This window comes from Erithacus rubecula (genome assembly GCF_903797595.1).
Source record: "Erithacus rubecula genome assembly, chromosome: 2".
Classification (NCBI taxonomy): domain Eukaryota; kingdom Metazoa; phylum Chordata; class Aves; order Passeriformes; family Muscicapidae; genus Erithacus; species Erithacus rubecula.
The window spans coordinates 23,406,274-23,426,353 of NC_136685.1; the positions used below are offsets into that span (position 1 = coordinate 23,406,274).

At 35.4% G+C, this 20,080-nt stretch overlaps 1 protein-coding gene across 4 annotated transcripts in view; it reads right to left on the reverse strand.

Moving 5' to 3' along the window:
* The window catches only part of HMGCLL1 (3-hydroxy-3-methylglutaryl-CoA lyase like 1), a 69,603-nt gene that overhangs the window by 32,837 nt on the left and 16,686 nt on the right, over positions 1-20,080 (reverse strand). For all 4 annotated transcript variants that reach the window (XM_079297745.1, XM_079297744.1, XM_079297743.1 and 1 more), the window contains exons 2-5: positions 17,450-17,527; positions 16,380-16,487; positions 13,005-13,100; positions 11,182-11,330 (exon numbers count right to left, since the gene is read on the reverse strand). In XM_079297745.1, coding sequence (XP_079153871.1) covers positions 11,182-11,330; positions 13,005-13,100; positions 16,380-16,487; positions 17,450-17,527 — 431 coding nt within the window. The remainder of the gene's footprint in view (positions 1-11,181; positions 11,331-13,004; positions 13,101-16,379; positions 16,488-17,449; positions 17,528-20,080) is intronic.

Genomic DNA, 20,080 nt, shown 5'->3' on the forward strand with positions numbered 1-20,080 from the left:
GCCCTCTAATTTATCAATGTCTCTCTGCAGGGCCTCCCTGCTTTTGAGGAGCTGACAGCTCCTACAGTTTTATATCATTTGCAACCTTGCCTAGTATCCCTTCCAGTCCTGGGCCCAAGTAATTTATGAAGATGTTGAAGAACACAGGGCCTAAGATGAGGCAAGCCCTCCAGAATTCCTTTTCAAAAGGTCTTGCTGTATTCTTATAGGAAATGAGATACAACTTGAGCTAGTTGCAGAAAACTACATGCAAGTTGGAACACACAGGCTAACCCTGAGTACTGTTAGGTGGGATACAGAGACCCTAGCATGTGAAAGGAGAAAATATGCATATCTGCATGAAAGAGCAAAGAAAATTATGTATCTGGTCTGAGTATTTGCCAGGATATCTAGAATCAAGATATTTTCAATTCAAGATATACTCAAGTGCTGAGTGGGATACTTCGTAATTGCATTTGTGTGTTTCCAAATCATTAAGTGGATGTGTGAGGAAATAGGTTTCAATTCACAGATTTATTATCTACAGATAAATTTGGCCGTTACATTTTTTCTTTCATTTTTGGATATGAACGAATCCATCGGGCATTAAACTCACAAGAGAATACAACCAAATTAGAGCACCAAGACTTTCACCCATGTGGCTCCAACATGGCAAACAACTTTGAGTTTGCAGAACTGCTTGGAAAGGAGAAAATTACCAAGACAGAGCCACAGAGAGCAACAGAAGACACAAGTTAAAGGAACAGTCTGGTCAACTGAAGCAAACACTACTGACAAATCAAGAAGAATGAGGATAGACTACTGTTTCCGAGATCTTGTCATCAGGGAGTTTGGTGAGAGTTGTTGCAGTTGCAAGCAAGGAACAGAAGCCAAAGTGTAGGAGTTGTAGGAGGGAATCACAGAAGAGGGCCTCCAGACAGTAATTATAAACAGCGCCTTCAATGAGCTTAGGAATGAAGAAGAGATAGGCGATAAGATATGATATGAAGAACCAAGTAGGGTCAAAGGTGCAATTTTTAAGAGGCAAATGCTTGCTTATATTGTAAGTGGAAAAGAGCCAGAGACAGTGAGAGGTTAAGAAAGAGAATAAGGGAGGGAAGAAATAAGAGGACGAACAGAACATGAGTCACTGGGGCAAGTGGAGGGGGTACAGATGAAAAGTAGACAAGAAACTTCTGCTGCTCTGACAGTGGAGGAGAAAGGACAGAAGGAAGAGGATATTGTATCTATTTTTCTTAGGAGAAAAAGCAGCAGAGGAAAGAGAAGAGTTTGAGCAATAAATTACAGAGGCAACTGGGATTTAATTTGTGAATTCAATTAAGTTGGAGAATACAGATGTCTTCTAAGAAAGATAGCAGAACTGAAGGAAAAAATATACCACATTGAGAAAGACTGTCCCGGTCTCAGAATATTCACTGGAGACACTCCACAGTATGAGAGCAGAAGCAAGTATCTGGGAGTTCACAAAGTGGAATCTGCACTGGAAGTGTTTAATTCTAAGTATGTGCTTAAATCTTTGCTGAATCAAGGGCAGACATAGCTTAACTGTATCTTCAGCAAACAAAAAAAGAAAACAGCCCATGAGGCCAGAGATGGAAAGAAGGACTTGCAAGTGAACACATCTATATAGCTGCTTTAGCAACACACAGGGACAAGCTGTTTTGCTCACTCAGGTTTTGAGAAATCAGAATCCTTCCCTTTAAGAAAAAAAAAGTTTTCTAGTTGTTTCACCTGGCATAGTTTACCCAGTCTCTTGTCTGTCTGCAGGTGAGTATCATTCAGTCTTCTACAAAATTGTTTCCTATGCATATAAAACAAAAACCTCACAACTTTCCTGTGTAATATTTTGCACAAATAATGCTGAACAGTCTCTGGGGATGGGGAGGGAGAAGGAAGAGGAAGAGAGTTTTCAGTTTCTTCCAGTATGCCAAAACCAAACAAAATTTCAATGTTCCAGGAAGGGTACACACAGTACAAGGTCCCTGTGATCAAGGTCACTAAGAATGGTGATAACCACATTAGCCCAGTGCCTATGAAGAGAAGGATATAAAACCACAAACAGGGTGAATGAGCAAACATTTTTAACCAAAGTGTGTTAAAAGGAAAATTAATCCAAGCAGAAACTGAACTCCATGTTGTAATCAGCCCTTTGTCAACTTGTTTCAGCAGGAGTCCCAGAGCCAGATCCACAGCTGCTGCCACAGCTGGAAGCATGAAGCCTCCTGAGAAGCCAGTTGCAGACTCAGATGCTGCTGTTTCCTGTTTATTATTATAGTGTAAGTTTGCACATTATTTACCATGTTCACTGGAAATGTATTTATTTTTACTGGATGTTTGTGCTAAAATGTACATGCCTACCATTTGGTGAATTCATAATATTAAGGTTGATCTATTGTGTCTCTTTGCAGAAAAAACATTGTTAAAAATAGGGAATCTTTACTGTAGGGAGAGAGAAAACACAAAGAAAACAGAGAGAGTGGAAGGAGATTCTTCCAGAAATGGATTCTCCAAGCCAAGTCCAGAATGTGTAAATAATGCCAGGATCTTTTTTCCACATTTGATTTAAGAAACAACTCAAACCCTCCCAGACATCCTCCCTCCTGCACTGCAAAAAACCGAATACAATCTCTCCATGTATTTAGTGCCCAGTTGCAAGTAAAGTATCCTTTTCTCAGTGAATACTACAGAAAAATATTTGTTAATCTTTTTAAATGCAAAAAATCCACTGTTAAATTGTGAACTGTGTTCTAGGAAATAGTTATTTCTCTAAAAATATAACCAAACTGTTACAATAATGAAGATCCACTTAACCATTTAACTTTTAGTAACTCTCTCAAGTTACCTATCAAACCATCACATACTAGCAAACACATCACATTTTTACTTTAGAATTTCATACTAACATTTCACATACGATTTCTGCTACCCTTTAAGAAGACACAGGTATCATTTTTACTTCCCTTGGGTATCCCTCTTTTTTTTTTTAAGTAGCTACATAAATTTATTCCTCAGGAAAACCCTCATATAGTGCAATCATTCAGTAAGACAGAGTCAGTACAATGACTCCAAAATCCTTTTCTTACTTAACCTGTTCCACGTACAGAGAAATTCACTAAGTTCCCACATCCCAGCAATCTCTGGCTTCTTAAACTTCTCCAGGGCACTGATTCCACTGGCTTAATACTGTATAACCCTGCAGATATGTTTACCATTCGCATAAAAAATGTGTTTCTTCCAAGCCCATTAAATGCTCATCTACATTTTGTTGTTCCCAATCCCGAATATAAGCTCACTTACACGGACATGACGGTGTTATATGGGTCTTAGTATCTAGAAAAAAGGCAATAGTATAAATCACAATATTCTCAAAATAATTGTGATTATGCTAAACTACACAGTATAGTCTTTAAAATTGGCAATCTAAAGCAATGTGAAAAAAAAAAAAGTGCATTTGAACTCTAAGTATTCCAGAATACCAGAAAATATAGGCTGAGTTTCTGTCTGTATTTGTAAGACACACACAGCTTCGAACTGCATGTATTTGTGCAAAACCGAGTTGTTGAGTTTATCTTAAGGTATTTCTAATTACATCTAAAAGATTCATTACTGTAAGCCATCCTAATATCTCAACTTAACTTACTTAGGATGGACTGTAATAAAAAAAGAATAAAAGAACATTGTTAAACTGAATTTAAAAGATCTGATTCTCTTGAAAATCAGGAGTTTTGGATAATCAGGATGTGTCTTTATAAACAAAACAGGCTTTGCTATGAGTTTCTAAAACCAATTGTTACAAGTACATTAAAATAAAAAGAATTTATTCTTCCACATCTTTTTTTTTTCCAAAACAAATCCAGATCTAGCACAAGACACAGATTACTAAAATCAATTCTGTAAGTCTTGATTATAGTTTGTTTAATATGTATTAGCATCAAAGTCAGTCAACAATTATTTCCTATAATCAACAAGGAATTACATATGTTGTAACCTGTAAGTTTTATTATGGCACAATGTAAAAGGTGGTAGTAGTAATACTACTACTACTACTAATAATAATAATAATAATAATACACATATTTGTTATCTATTTTTCATGGAAAAAATATTCCTATATTTCAAGCATATCAACAAGTATTTAAATTCTATATAAACACAGGTGTAAGCCAAATAGTGATACATTTCAAAATGCTTTTATCTACTGTGAACAGCACCATACAATTCATTCTTAAAAGGAAAAGGACATAAACAAAGGAATTACATAGAGCAGTTCAGAATTGACGTGTGATCGCATGTGCTTTAATTGATGAAGCAGCAGCTTTGTAAGGAAATGCCTCTAGAGGTATTTCTACACCAACCATTTGCATCTGGTTTTGTAATACTGAACCTCTAAACATTTACATACACATTCACATTTGAACAAATGGCCTTAAAAGGGCTACTCCTATGAAAAATTTTCAGGTCTTGGATATAAATACAGTTGCTGACCATGGAGAAATGTTTTTTAGTAGAGCAAAAAAATTACAACCTTTCAGGTTGTATCCTATAGAACTATTCCTAGTTTATTTTTGATTAGGAATAAGGAGGTCCTATATAGTATTGCATTTTTCAGATGCAGATAGTCTGATTTGATGTCATGGTCAGAGGACCCGAAGCAACATTTTTGGAGAAGAGAGAAAAGTACCAGTAAGGACTGCCTTAGTTTCTTTACTGTTCTGTTGTACTAACTGCAATTCACTCCTGTGTCTTTTTAAATTTTGGAACACATTAACTTAGAAGAATCGAGCATAATGGAATACATTACCTTGGAAGAAAACAGCTTATTCAGAATTTACTTAACATTTTCTTCATAAGTACATTCATGATACACAAGTTAAAGAACAATCCAAGTGACTACTTCCAATCACCATTTCCCACCATTTTTTAATCAATCCTGGCTGTTAAAATTTAATTTTGAATCACTGAATAAGTTGTGATATTTTTAATAGTACCTGAATTATGCATTGCAAGGTGCAAATTTAAAACCAGAACTACATTGTTCACTTTACATGTAAAACACACACAGTAGTAACATATACATAGGTAACATGTTAGCTGACCACACAGCTTGTAACTGATTTGGCTCAGTGTCTTCATAGAGTGTGTCCCAGATGTTACAGTAAAGTTCTTATGTATGCACTAAAAAAACTCCCAAACTAACCCAACACCCAAACAAAAACCAAGAGAACCCCACCCCTTTATGATGCTAATAAATGGTCAGACTTTTAAGACCATATGCAACATTTCAATTCTTCATAAACATTTTAACTGATTTAGTAAACATTTAGAAAACTGTGGACTGTGCTACAGATTTTAAATGTGACAGCTGACAGCATAAATTTTCTGGATGATGATGGAGTCAATGTTAGTGCAGCTGTAGTAACAGTAAGACATGCAAGAACTTAAAGTTTAGTTTCAACTCTTTGAGTGCATTTTTCATAAGATTCAAGGATTGCCAATGATTTATGCTCACTACATAAATTGTAAATTGCCAGTAAAAATAGGAAATACAATTTGAACCCCTTAAAATTATTTTTGGAAGAATTTTTCAACTGCTCAAATAAGGAGTTAGGGTAAGGCACTAAATTATCCATTTCCTGCAAATAAATAACACTTTAAACAATAAGAGTGCTTTAGAAAGGAAACAATCTCTGTACTGAAATGAACACAAATACAATTTATACATATTATTACTTTCATTACTTTAGTAATTCTAGCATAACATTTTAACCTACAAAATTTATAATAGAATTTAAAATGTGTAGTCCTGGGAGCTTACTTGAGGAAGGGCCGAAGGTTTTGGCCATGGTTCTTTAAATCATCCAATATCTAAAAGGCTGATTAAAAACTACGTTCACAGAGTAAAAATCTTTATGTAAGTCAACAGCTTCATTTTGTGACACCGTGCAGCACAAAGCCTAATAATACATTTCTTCTATCTCTTGTAATTTACACAAATTATCTAATCCTTTGCCTAAGCAGAGGTAGGATGGGATTAATTTGTTCTTACTCCTGATATCAGAGAGGGTCATCCACAGCCTAGCCTAAGACAGGCCACCAACACTGGATGGACCTAAACTCCTTTGCAGCCAAAAGGATGGATCATCCAGACAGCATTTCATCTTATCCTGTGGAAGGATAAGATACTGTACTGTTACAGTAAACCACAGCAAGAAGGTTGTCTAGTTTCCTCTAGTAAACTACTAGAAAATTTAGGATTACAAGCTCAGGCTCATTGTGTGGTGATGCTCAGATGTGCCTCATGTTACAACAATAGTGAAAACCAATACATAATTACTACCAGTAAATAACAGCCACACAACAAAAAAAACTGAAACTAATCTTCTTCAATAGAGCAACAACCAGTCAAAACATGAGCACCTATTCAAAATACTGAATATTAAAAAAACTTGCCACAAACTCGATTGTCTCAGCATTTTAAAAGAGTGCATGGAATCAGGATACCAAAATGTCATTTATTGTATATGTCACTAAAAGCAGCCTCTTTAGCAGCAGCTAAATATGGAATCATAAATCAGAGACTTCAACAGCTAATTCTTTTTTTTGTTGGTGGTTTTTTTTTTTTAATTTCCAGGAAAAAGTCACTGGGATTGCACTGAATATTTCTGTGAAATCTCAGTTTAAGTTTTACTTTCTGATTATATTTTAATGTTTTTCACTGAGGACGAGGAACCTAGTGTTTTATCTCATTAAATACATTGAAAAACTCCAGAAGTCTTCCAAATGTTCTGCAATATTTGGAAACTAATTAGCTACTTTCTCTCAAGTACTAATGAATTCCCTATAGTGCAGGTTTTTCTACCAGAGAAAATCATAGTTTAGCTTTCTAGAATTAAGTCTGAAATATGAGACTGCTTCTATAACCTCCCTTCTCACAAGCATCTGAAATGCTGGAAACAGATTTACTTACTTTCCAGATTTGAAATTCAAAACTTCTTCTTAAAGAGTATTTTTTTCATTTTTTTAATTGATTAGAAGTTTTAAGTCTACCTTCCAGATCTTTTTTCAACTTCGGGGAGATCTACTATTAAAAAAAGAAGTCCTTGTGAATCCTCTATTTCCATATTCAGGCTTCTGCCAATTTTTTCTGGTCTTCAGAATTCTACTCAAGAAAATACATGGAAATATACAGAAACTAAACAACCCCTTTTGACTATTATTTCTGAGTAATCATTCTGTCTCAATGCTTCCCATGGACTCTTGTAACTCTGCAACCCATGAGGACTGCATCTGAATGAGTATGAACAGGAAGGATCACAAGTCAAAGTATCACAATCCTTTGCAATTACTCTCCTTTAAACATACTTGCCTAGAGTCTGATCCATAGCACTCTTTTATTTCTCATTAATAACTCTTTTGACTCCTCAAAATCTTCCCAGAATGGATTTTTTTGAAGTACACTCAAAATCCATATGTATGGGGTTAATCAGTTTCCTTTTATCTTCTAACTTACAGTGTTCAAAACCTTCTTTCCAGTATTTTCATATACTGAAATCCATGTTCAGTGGATGCTGAGAATTATTGCCTCAGAAAAGGCTTTTTGTTATAAAATTAGGCCCCATATTCTGCAATTTAGATTCTCAGCAGTTTTAGCAGATTTGCGATTTTATTATTGAGTTACATTAGACGAACCTCTCCTAAAGTTTTCAATTTGTCAAAGTTGTAACATCAGTCCATCATCTTATCTCTTGTGCCCCAACCTCTATTATTTACTGGATAAAATAATTCTCAAACTAATGTGATGAAGATACATGTAACATTTTCATAAATGTAACTTCTCTTCAATATACATATCCTCTCTATTTGGATTCTTTACTTCATTACAATCCCACCCATGCCAAGATGATTTTTTGCCTTTTTTTTTGGGGGGGGGGGGCATCCTTGTTAGATATGTTAATTTGTAAAGCCTATAAATTGTATACTTGATCAATGTGTGTGTGCACTGCAGCAAAAACACCAAGGTAAAAACCCTTTATCCCTTAACTTTGTCTGGCTCTCAATCTTTCAAGACCAGGAAAAGGCACCACCCCAACTGAATTATTCTGTTAATGGCTATTTAATTCTGAATGATTCAGTTTTCCTAGACCTAAGGAAGAAAGCTGGAGTGCACTTAACATAATTTTCATTCACAACTTAGAATAACTTTGTAGCATATCTGGTATTAAGCACTTCTCTGCTGAAGTGCTCTGTGACACACTGCAGCTGGCATGACAGACTCAATAAAATTTTCCTGCATGTACTGTATGAAGTTTATCTTATGTTTGCATATTGCACTGAAATTAGTGATATCTGTACTGGATACACAAAATAAGCACTTTCAAAATACAATGTTTGTATTTTCCTTGTATTTTCAATTATCTCCTTTCTCTTCATCTCTGTACTGTTGTTTCCTTCACCACCTGGCTCTTGATACTCCTCCATTTTATCGCTTTGCTTTGTTTTTGTTCTTTAAATTATTACTTTTTTTTTTTTCTGTGCTGTTCTTCTGTTTTTACCATTTTCTGCCTCCTATTTCTTTCTCTCTCTTTTTTCTTTTTCTATTTTTCTTTTTCTGTGTGAAGAAAAATAAAAGCCACATGGTTTGTCAGACAATAAATATTTGGAAAAGTTGTAGAACCCTGTCATGGGAACAATTACATCACATCAGCCTATCAGTGCCAGAATAATTGCTTCTGGTATGTTACAAATGCAATAGACATAATCTGGGGGGAAGGGGAAGCACCAGGCTGACACTTTTTTAAACATGTAAAAACTAGTGCACAGAAAACAAGTTAATATTTTAAGCAGAAAATCAATCCACAGTACACCAGAGGGGCTTCTTCATCACCTACAATCTACTTGTTATGGACAAGTTGCAAAGCCCCTTTTTTGACATCCTCCATAATTATCCAAAAACAATACATAGGCTTTGAGGATTTCCTAGATGGTTGGTTGCCTATATCGTACGATTTAGTTGAATTTTATTAGTTAAATGCAGGAATGTGAAACAGAAAATATCTCCTGACATGCCTAGACATCTGAAAAAAACAGAAAACAGAAGTTTAGTGTAAAAATGTTCCCAAGTGGATAAGGCTTGTTGCTTTACACTTGCTGTTTTGTCTGAATTGACTGCTTGTTCCTTTAACCACACCTGTCTGGGACCGAAAGTTCAGGCATACCTGAACTTAATCCTCCCAGAGAACTCAAATTGCTAGTTAGGTTCTGAGCAGAATTTAGTTTTAGAAAAAAATGTGATGAACAGTTGTGGCAGACAGCTTTTAAATAACAGACCTCTTATGTGAGAAGTTTCTCAGGAAGGCAAACCATGACTCTACTGGCAGATTAGCAACTGGAAAAAGTATTTAAACTCTGGTACAAGTTACTGTTTCTTACAGTGAACGTCCTTGCTTCTCTATTTGGTGATTTTCCTCATGAAATATCTCAAGGCAAAGGAAAAAGAAACCAAGCATTTATGAGCTGTCCTTGGTTGGCTCTTCTGTGTATGTCAAAATCACAGAAGCACAGTATGGTTTGGGTTGAAAGGGACCTTAAAGATCATCTAGCTGCAACCTCTGAAATGGACAGGAACACCTCCTTCCAATAGATCAGGTTGATCAGAGCTTCACCCAACCTGGCTTTGAACAACACCTCCAGGATGGAGCATTCACAACTTCTCTGGGTGACCTGTGCCAGTGCCTCAACACGCTCACGGTGAAGAATGTCCTCCTAGTCTCTAAATGAAACCTACCCTTTCATCTTGAAGCTTTTCCTCTTGTCCTATTGTTACAGTTCCTGACACAGAGTCCCTCTTTGTCTGCTTCCCTGCAGCCCCCTTCAGATACTGGAAGGTTGCTGTGAGGTCTCCACAAAACCTCCTCTTCTCCAGGCTGAACAGCCCCAACTTTCTCAGCCTGACCTTGTAAGTGACATGCTCCATGCCACATGTAAGTTCTCCGCTGGACTTGCTTCAACAGTTCCATGTCCTTCTTATGCTGGGGAAGCAGAACTCTGTGCAGGAATCCAGGTGGCATCACAGCAGAGTAGAGGGGCAGAATTCCCTCCCTCGCCCTGCTGGCCATGCTGCTTTTGATGCAGCCCAGGACATGACTGGCTTTCAGGGATGTGAGCACACACTGCTGACTCAGGTTGAGTTTTTTGCCAGCCATCACCCACAAATCCTTGGATTGGACAAGATGATCCTCAGAGTTCTCTCTCAACCTAAACCATACTGCTGCTCTGTGATCCTCTGGGGCAGAGGTATAACAAGAAGTCAGATTTCCCTTTAAGGCAAATGCCCAAACAACCACACACTGTTGTGAAAAAAAGTGTGCAGTAGCATTACCTGCATCACTATTTCTGGAGCACAGGGAGAAACTAGGATTTATTCCCAGACTGATTTTCAAGTACTTAAGTCTCTGAGGTATCTACCTCTACATATTTTCAAGTCCAAGTATTTTCTGAGCATGATGCAGATTACACTACTAGTAATCCTCAAGGAATCTAACTGCTGAGTTTCTCCTTGAATCTATGTGAGCCTTTCTGCATTCACGAGGACCTTCACAAATAATCTTAGGTAAGCAGTTCTTACCTGTGATGCAAAAGAAAATGGAAATAAAAATTGATCCTGTTTAAGACTGAGTACCATTTAGGATAATTTTAAGTCCAAAATAAATGCTGGACAATTCTAGAGTTTCATGCACTGAAGAGTCAAAAATTTCAATCCTGGGTTTTCAGGATAACTTATATACAGAGTAAGCTTTTTCTTGTAAGTAAATTTGTTTTCTTGCTTTTATACCTTGGTGCTGCAATGTATGTAGTGATATATTATGAATTCTACAATAAAATAAAAATTTGTAGGGCATTTTCGTAAGGTGCCTGCATTACAAATTCCCAAGAGCACAAAAAAAAATTATTCTGTCATCTGTGATAGTAAAATTTGTATAAAAAAACCTCATAAACACAGCTTTCGTTTTTCAATTTCCACAGTAAAAGACTCACCAACAGTAGTTAAAAATGCAAAAAAACCAAAATATACTCAATCCTAAAAACAAAAATCACAGTAAAGAATATTATTACAATTCATCTACAGAGTAAAAATTTGGTAATAAACTTTTCTACTGGTAACTTTAGAATCTGAATATTTACCCACGCACTGGAATATTCATATTCCTTGCCGACTTAGTGACTTCTTCAAACCTTTCTATGCTTTCTTCAATTGAACAATTAATATTCATTTTGCTAAAAGATTCAGATGCTGCACCAAATACTGAGACTTCTGTAGCTCCTGCTGCAATCTGAAAAATACATTTCAAGAAAACAGAATCATAACACTATATTAAAGTATTAGATTAAGCATTTAATTCTGTACAACATTCTGAAATTTTAAAGTACATTAAGTCTATAATTCATGACTAAAATCTAATGTTAATCCAATTTTTTTTATTTAGCTATAACATACTTACAGATTGAATCAAATTTTGCGATCATTCACTATAGCATATTTTCTGCTTCTTCTTAGCAATTAGTTAAACATGTTTTTAATTGATGATAAAGATGTAGGAATTCACATGAATCAACTATACAAAACACAATGATTAACACTTACATTAATCTTTCCAGAAAAGGAAAAGATCATACAACAACTGTCACACTGTCTGTTTGTCCTGAACACCAGGAAGTCATTCTCATGATTGGTAAAGCTCTCTGTGTGCATATGCCTAGAGCAGCAACAATAACCAGCAGGGATTTCCTTACTAGAGTCAGCTCTAGGATCAAGGGCTCCACTGGTCTTGGTGTCCCAGTCGATAAGGACAACATGGAAAATGTACATACACATGAGAGAAGCCTCAGAAAACATCAGTCTAAGAAATGTGTAAATGTGGCAACTTCACTGAAGGGGCAATTAGCCTGAGCTTGCACTCAGTACCTCAGTAAGTCAAATAACATGAGGCAAACTAGAAGGCTGAAAGCCAACTGATAGGAGAAGAAAACATTTTAGCTTAGGAGAACAATTAACTAATTCACGCTCCATTCAGAATAATACTCTTGTTCAATGGAAAAGTATGGAGCTTTTGCCTTTACTCTCTGCCTCTGCAGGATCATGTCTAAAATTCAGCAATCCATATAGGGACAAATATTCTTTCAGAGAGAAAAAAAATCAGCAAGGAAGAATGCAGGAATAATCTACAACCATTTTTTCATTGTTTTTCCTTCACTATATCACTAAATGCAGTATAGAGATAAAACACAGTTAAATAAACTCATACTACCATTGAGACTAAGTTGTAGCACTATAGTCTGTCTGTTGATAGTTAAGTCAACTATGCACAGGATTCTGTTTTAAGATATTTCAGTATAGGAACTGAATGACAGACTAGATCACAAATGTCCACCAACCAGTATGCTTTCCAAGTACAGCTTGTCCTACATCAGGACAAAAGCAGAAGCATTAAAATTTTTCAGACAACAAAAAAGTGTAAAGATTTGACTAAAAATGTGTATATTTTAAGACAAGTGATCTGCTCTATTTTTACACTTTTACACACTTCAAGTCTATAATTTTAACTATCTTGGAAGAACTGGAAAATATTAAACTCTCATACCAAATCAAAATGAAATCCAGAATTGCTATAAAGCTTATTCATTTCTTATCCTTCAGTATTTTCCACCAAGACACTCTTCAGAAACTGTTCAGGGGCCAACAAGTCAAAAAGAAAGAACTGTCTTGCCCTTTACATACAAGCATCATTTAAAAGAACTTATAAAGCTCCTGGTCAATGTCTCTAGTAAAATATGAGCTTAGCATCATTCTGTGAATTTTCCCATTTTTCATAAAGAAAATTGGGAATTTTGAATGAAAAAAACTGTAGTTTATTTCTGACATTAAACAGCTCGTTTCTGGTACTGAACTTAAAGTTTCTGAAACCTTAAAGGAGGTAAATGTGGAAAACATGCATGAAGGCACTTACAGCAGAATGAAAACCTTGAAGATTAGGTGTGAGAACGGGATACTGGACTCCAGGATGCCGCTCAATGCCCCTCATTACTTCTTTGTGATCTGCCATCTAAAATATATAAATAATTTATATTGATCAGCAGTTATTTTCTGATTTTATACAGCTAACTAGAAATTGAATTAAGACTGTGGTTTTGCCTTCATTACTTTTACAGTTCATACAAAAAGTCTAACAACAAGGGGGTTAAAATGATTTTTTACAATAACTCTTTTTTAATTTCTTAACTAATGACTATTTGCATTGTAATCTTTTAAGATCTATATGAATATACAACTAGGGCTAAGACTTCTACATTGTTCCTTTGTGTGTATCTCTAAAAATATAACTTGCATTATAAATTGACAGATTTATGATCATGCTGTTCATCAAGTGTTACAGCAACTTTTAACTTTGCTTCACTGGACTTAATAGGTAGAATTAACAGAATCATTGAGATTTTTAAAACAGAAATCTTGAAAACTTCAGCATTCTCATAAATGCAACTACCCAATGTTAAGCATAACTGGACTTGAATTACTCAACAATGTAATCAGGACATTTGAAAAGATTAAACATATCTCTTTTAAAAATGCAGCAAAATCCAGATGTCTGCATAGTGCAATGTTCTAATATATTCAGAAGTTTCTTTCTAAAGAGGAAAACACTTCTTTACTATAGCAAAGATCAGATTACTTGTTTTCCTTGGTTTCCCCTCACAAAAGAAAATCTGCCTTTTTAAGATACTCTTGCATTTTTCTCACACATTCAAGATGAAATATATGCCCTGTAATAATGAAGATGAAGGAAACTTATTCATTTAATAAAGGCAGACTATTCAGATATGCACGTTTTCTTAATAGAAGTGACTTGAAAATAAATATTGTTCAATGGTGTTTGAAAATACAATTAATAAAACATATCCCTCTAAACGTATTAAAGATTCTGAGTTTTTTCTCATAAAAGCAAATCTCTCAAGAAAACACTATTAAGTTGGATTTCTGTTTCTTTCCACACTGGTGGAAAGTAATTTGAGAAGTACCATGTGAAAAGATAAATGAACTACAGAGCTTTCATTACTCCTTACTTTCAGCAGATACCTTCTTGATAGTTATGCAGTACCACAATTCTAAATACATCAAATTATACCACACTATTAACTAAGAATACTACTTGTAATCTGGAATCTTCCTGTCACCAACTTCCTTCTATGAAAATAAATGGATTAAAAATATCAGGAAAAATCTATCCTCTTCAAATATAAGCCCCACATGTATCTATAAGGAAGCTTATACATGGCACAAAAGGTGTTTTATAGCCAGAGACAACTAATTTCTTATCAGGAGGTAAGTGATAGCACAAAACCTTTTGTGTTTGCTTCTATGTGAACTAAATTGATCTGATAGCCTCACAAAAAACCTCTGTTAACACCTTAGTTTTTTAAGAACAATATTTCATACCTTAATTTAATATAAGTAGTAGCTACATTTCTCAGGGCAAAAAAGTATGTCTGAAACCAAATGATAAATTAAATGGCAGATGCTGAAACTAAATTCACTCACCTCAATTACAGCCTGTCTTAATATATACTGGAAAACCAAAATGACACTTTTTCAACCAGTATAAATCTGGCAGATCCAAATCATATTTTATGTATTAAATCTGTCCCACTGCTATTTTTCCTGTAAGTAAAATCCCATCTTTGCATATATTGCATGTTATAAAATTTTAAATTATAATAAAATATTTCTTTTTCCCAATTTATTTAAAAATAAGTTTCCTAATAGTAGATATTTATAATTTTTGGCTGTTGATGTTATAGGTGTGGGATCCTGTTTTATATGGCACCTTGCTACTGTGGAACTTTTTCTTTTAGATTTTTCAGTAAAAAAAAATTCTTTGCCAAAAATAACATGAGTGGGAAACCATAAAAAACTTAAAACACTAAAAAAAGAAATAAGTGAATGAGATCTAAAATAACTGCAAATTCTATTCCCATGGCCTCTATAAAAAAAGAAAGAGCAAAGAAAAGACAAAGTCAAGACTACACTCTCTGTCCAAGCAACACAATCTTATCTTTTAAATTTAAAAGAAAAACATTTTAAACACTAATTAAGCCATTAAAACAAAGTATTGAGTGAATGAATTTGAGATAAGAAAGGATTGCTCATTTTTTCTAAACTGACAAACCTGTGATAAATTTGGTACTCATAATGGCTCACAGGAAAAGGAAATAATTAAACAAGGAAGAAATACACCTTTGCTTTAGACTTTTTCTTCTAACATTTAAAAAACAACATTATTCTCTGTTGCAGTAACTGACAAAGTGTGATGGCACTTAGAAAAACTTAACCTATTCCATTTTAGCAGACAAGATATCATTGCCCCTGCACTGATACCAAAGAAATTCTGCACTGTCATTCTACTCATCACTTTTCATATTATCCCTCTTCTAGACTCTTCCCTGGTGACCCTGAGAACACCAAAATAAAGCAAAGGACAATCTGTACAATTTGTTTTGCTAATTCATGAATAAGTATGGCTGTACTATGTTGTTCTCAGAGAAAAAACAAGAATACAGTCCAGGCCTGGGATGTATTCTCAGTTTAAAATGGACAAATTTATCTACATTTTGTCACATGTGCAACATGCAGTAGACATTGTTAAAATTGAAGTTTTTTATCTAATTTATTAACTTGTTTTCATTTGTAAATAACTTGTATGCTCCTTGTCAAACATAAAGTATTCACATGCTTCTGGGCAAACAAGTGTGCAATTTCTTGAAAGGTATTTTAAATTATATACATAAGTATTAACTTATTTCAGGTAAATAGTATGAAACACTGGCTGTCTTTCAGGACTAAGCCTGAGCTTGCAGTGTTACATCTCAAATGGAAACGTGGCACTCTAAGGCCAATGCATCTGCTGCCAGTACCAGAAAGGCTAGCTTTCTGCTGAATTCTATCAAAAATTAATTCTGGAAAAATAATAAGCAAATTATTACAATTCATCAAAATTTAAGTGCAGCTGCTGATAGAGTGTTAGAACTCCAAAATAAGTAATATCCCTAACTAATACTACGTATACAGAAGTCCCAAATTTAGATTTCCTAAACATACTTCCAAATGTGGAAAATTATATTTCATTTAGACAAAAAAGAAAATAATGTATGCTACTTTTTTACATCAGTGACTACTAGTTTTAGAAGAATAGAAAAGAAATAAGAACAACAATAAATTATATTAATGATGTGTTACCATCCCAAATCTTTAGTTAAAACTGAATATTACATAAATAAATGGAAATGGCATTTAAATTGAAATAGTTCTGAATGGAGCTGATTTTACATACCTGAGGCACCCATTTGGATGAAACAAAACTGGTCACTTCTATTGCAGGCAGGCCTGTTTTGGAAAGCTGGTTGATTAACTCAATTTTTGTATCAGTCGGGACTATCACCTATAGACATGGAGACATACTTTAGCAAAGTATTTCATGTATAAGCAGCTTTTGTAAGTGGAATGATCCCTGTACATAATCAATTTTATTTTTTTTTAAATAATGAACTACACTTAGATATTTTGCCATAACTCTATTGTTTCCTGATAGTAGGAAGTATAAGGAAGGTACCAGGCAGCACACATGATGTTACTCCATTTTCTGTCCATCACAAAAGGAAGCACTCCTGTGTAACTGATTATAGATCTGGCCTCATTATTTGTTATTAACCAAACACCAAACTTGCAAGAACTGAAAAGGAAAATACTAACAGTGCAACCAGCAAAAAAAAGGGAGGAAAAAACTCCACAGCTGTGGCAGAGTAACACTATTTTGCTGATACCACTAAGATCTCTGGCATCAGTAACAATGATATATGTGAGCTTATCCTGTTTGTGGAAAGAGATGACTCTTTCTATACATGTACCCTATAACCTCTTGCAATCTTCTTCCGTGCTTCCCCACCACCCTTCAGGCAAATAATCCTATCAGGAGAGTAATATTTTTCTCGTCTCTTTAGCAGGAAGCATGATAAAATCTACTTTACTATTCCTTCTACATTAACACTTGAAGCAGAAACACAAGTTACAAAGATAGCCAGTGTTTCATACTATTTACCTATTATGTCACGACAGAATGCTATTGACTGACAAGACAAATTCCAGTAAAAAGAAATGCTGAGTAACAGAAAGACTAGTCAAGTATAGAAAAAAATTATATGATCTAAAAGCTGAGTATATATGAATAGACTTTTATTCTAATAAAAGTTACAGTTATCAATGTGAAAACAGATAGATTTAATAGTACAAAATAGTACAAATAGTACAATAGCACAAATTAGCAGGATGAACATGTTTTACATAATGAAAATAATACTAACATCCATGTCAAAGCACACACAAAAATAAAAAGAAATAGGTTACCTTTTCATTTTGTAATCCATCCCTTGGCCCAACTTCTACAATTTTTATGTACTCAGGCAGTCCAGATGCTTGAGGTTCCTGAAACAAAAATCGATACCAAAAAATAAAATAACTAAGGTCACCAAGAACAAAAGGTACAGCTTGTAGTTGTCCTCTCATATGATTCTGGGTACAAAGTCATATTGTCAACATTAAGTTTGCTCAGCACATTTAAAAATCTGTGAGAACGTTCCACATCTTGACCTAAGGAATAAAAGTTAAAAACAGAAGTTAATGAATGTTCCACTGCTACTTTGAGGTCACAAAAGTTTATTAAAAATGCATATAGGACCGTAAATGAACATTGAGTTTCACAGTGAGAATTATTTCCATTTCAAAAATCTTTCCAATCAGCAATCCAGTCCTCCAAACTTGTAACTGAATGTTCTCAATTTAACTTAACAGGTACTTCTCTGTAAACGACTGCAAGACTTGGCTGTAAATCTGAAAAGAACATAGCAGTCAAAAAGTGCTAAAGAGATTATTATTGAAAAATAAAAGTTATTTCTTTGACAGAAGGTGAAGGTTTTAAAAAATTATTTAAAGGAGAACAAGGAACGCCTCTCATAGATAAGAAGAATTTTTCAGGTGTAAGAAAAGCTATGGAAAGGCAGGAAGCTGATGGGGACAGGAGGGAAGGAAGGCAGCAGAGTAAGGTCAAAGGGCTAAGGAGAGCATGGGGAACTGGGAGGGGGGGGAAAGAGAAATGAGAACAGGAAAGCAGGTGAAGGGAAATGAAACTTCCTTTTTTATTATTTAGCTGCCCTGTGACTGAATCAAGTTGACAGGTGTGGTAGTAAATGTAAACTGGACCTGTAAGTCTTGAAACAGTTCAGAGCAGTAGGCTGGATTCAGCCTCAAAAGCTGTGTGCCCTTAAAAAAACACCCCATGGCTAATTTGGGGCATGCTGTCCATGCTCAGGAATGGACAGGAGAGACACAGGCAGCCCTGCCAGAAGCTCTGGAAATACCCTGTTTTCTGTATTGCACTAAGGACAGAAGCCAAACGAGTTCATTCCAGTGTTGAAAGCCTGAGCTGGGATTAGCACGAGCTACCTGCAGGACAGGTAGCCACCACCTCTCCCAGGAGTTTAACACCACTGGAAGGGTGACACTGCCAGGGGGGGACAGCTCCTGCCCGTGGGAGTAACAGCTCCCCCAAACTGGAGAGGCTCTGCAAATACAGCCACCAATCTCAGAACATCCACACCCAAATGAAAACCCCATATTTCATTTCTCTCTGACTCATATCATCAGGGTTGTTTCTACCAAATGGCTACTAATTTCTCCTCAGTAATGGAAAATGAGCATGCTTATGAGTACCCTTGGTTTCTCCCAACATTCTTGGTGCCTGTGGGCAGTTCTGTGCAGGATTTGCGAAAATACAATAAATATATTTCAGACCATTTACTGTGCATTTATCTGAGCCTGGTAAAAAGAATGGGAAACAGCTGTATAGCATCTATTTGATCACACGGAACATCTGGTAAGTTGAAACTCTGTCAGGCCCTGCTAAGCCCACACTCACTGACAGTATAAACCTACTTAAATGTGAAGGTAAAACCTTCACATCTGCTGCATATTGTTCCTCTTAAGTTATTTTCACAAATATGGCACTGCTTCAGCACTACAGGCATAAATCTGGGTTATTTCATGATTATCAGATCCTTCTTGTTGCAAGACAAATGCCACAGCTGTACTATGAGTGAAACTGTGACTGGAAAATAAAAAGAGAGCTAAAATAGATTATGGGAACCAAAGCATAATTTAGAGCATGGAAAATGTCCATAAAACTTTGAGAGCAAAAGCATTCATTTTCTGGGCCAATTCTTGTAAATCCTATTTAGTGCCTACTGTGGCAAAATTTTGTGGAAATCAAGAGCTGTACTTGCCTTCTCAGAACAGGTCACACAGCTATGCCAGGTGATGTCCACAGCCCTTGGAGTTCATAGGGGTCAAAAGTTTGGAGGGGATATTGCAGAAAGGCATTCAAGTATTGTTTTTTATTTTCTGTATGTTATTAGAGATATAGAATCTCTTTGAATCATAGCCCAAGCCCCTGATTTTCTCTACAGGCTTCCTGTTCACCAGTCAGTCTCAACTTAAATTCACTGTTCACAGAATGAGAACACTGAGAATCACATAGGGAATGATTCCTACATACTGGAAACTCAAGGCAGTATGATAGTATAGACTGTACACTCTTCAAGCTGATGAACTAACTGCTTAGAGTAAATTTCTTGGCTGAGAGTCCAGAAGAGTCTTGCTTTGCATTGTATTTCATCTGGTTTTGGTACACTGATCACTCCTATCTTCAACATTTCGCCTGTGTGGCATCCGACATTGTACTGAAAATGTCTCCTTCTGTTATCAGCAGATATTACCACCTCCATATTTTCTTGTGAAAACTTTTGGACTAACATCATTACCTTATTTTAGTGCAAACATATATTATTTAAAAAAAAAAATTAGATTACTGCCATAGAAGAAGGACATTTTAAAAAAAATGGAGGAACTCCACCAGCAATGCCTTTCTGGTCTAATAAATCTGCTTTCAACATTACCTCCTATTTCCTCCTCTGCCATTTTTTT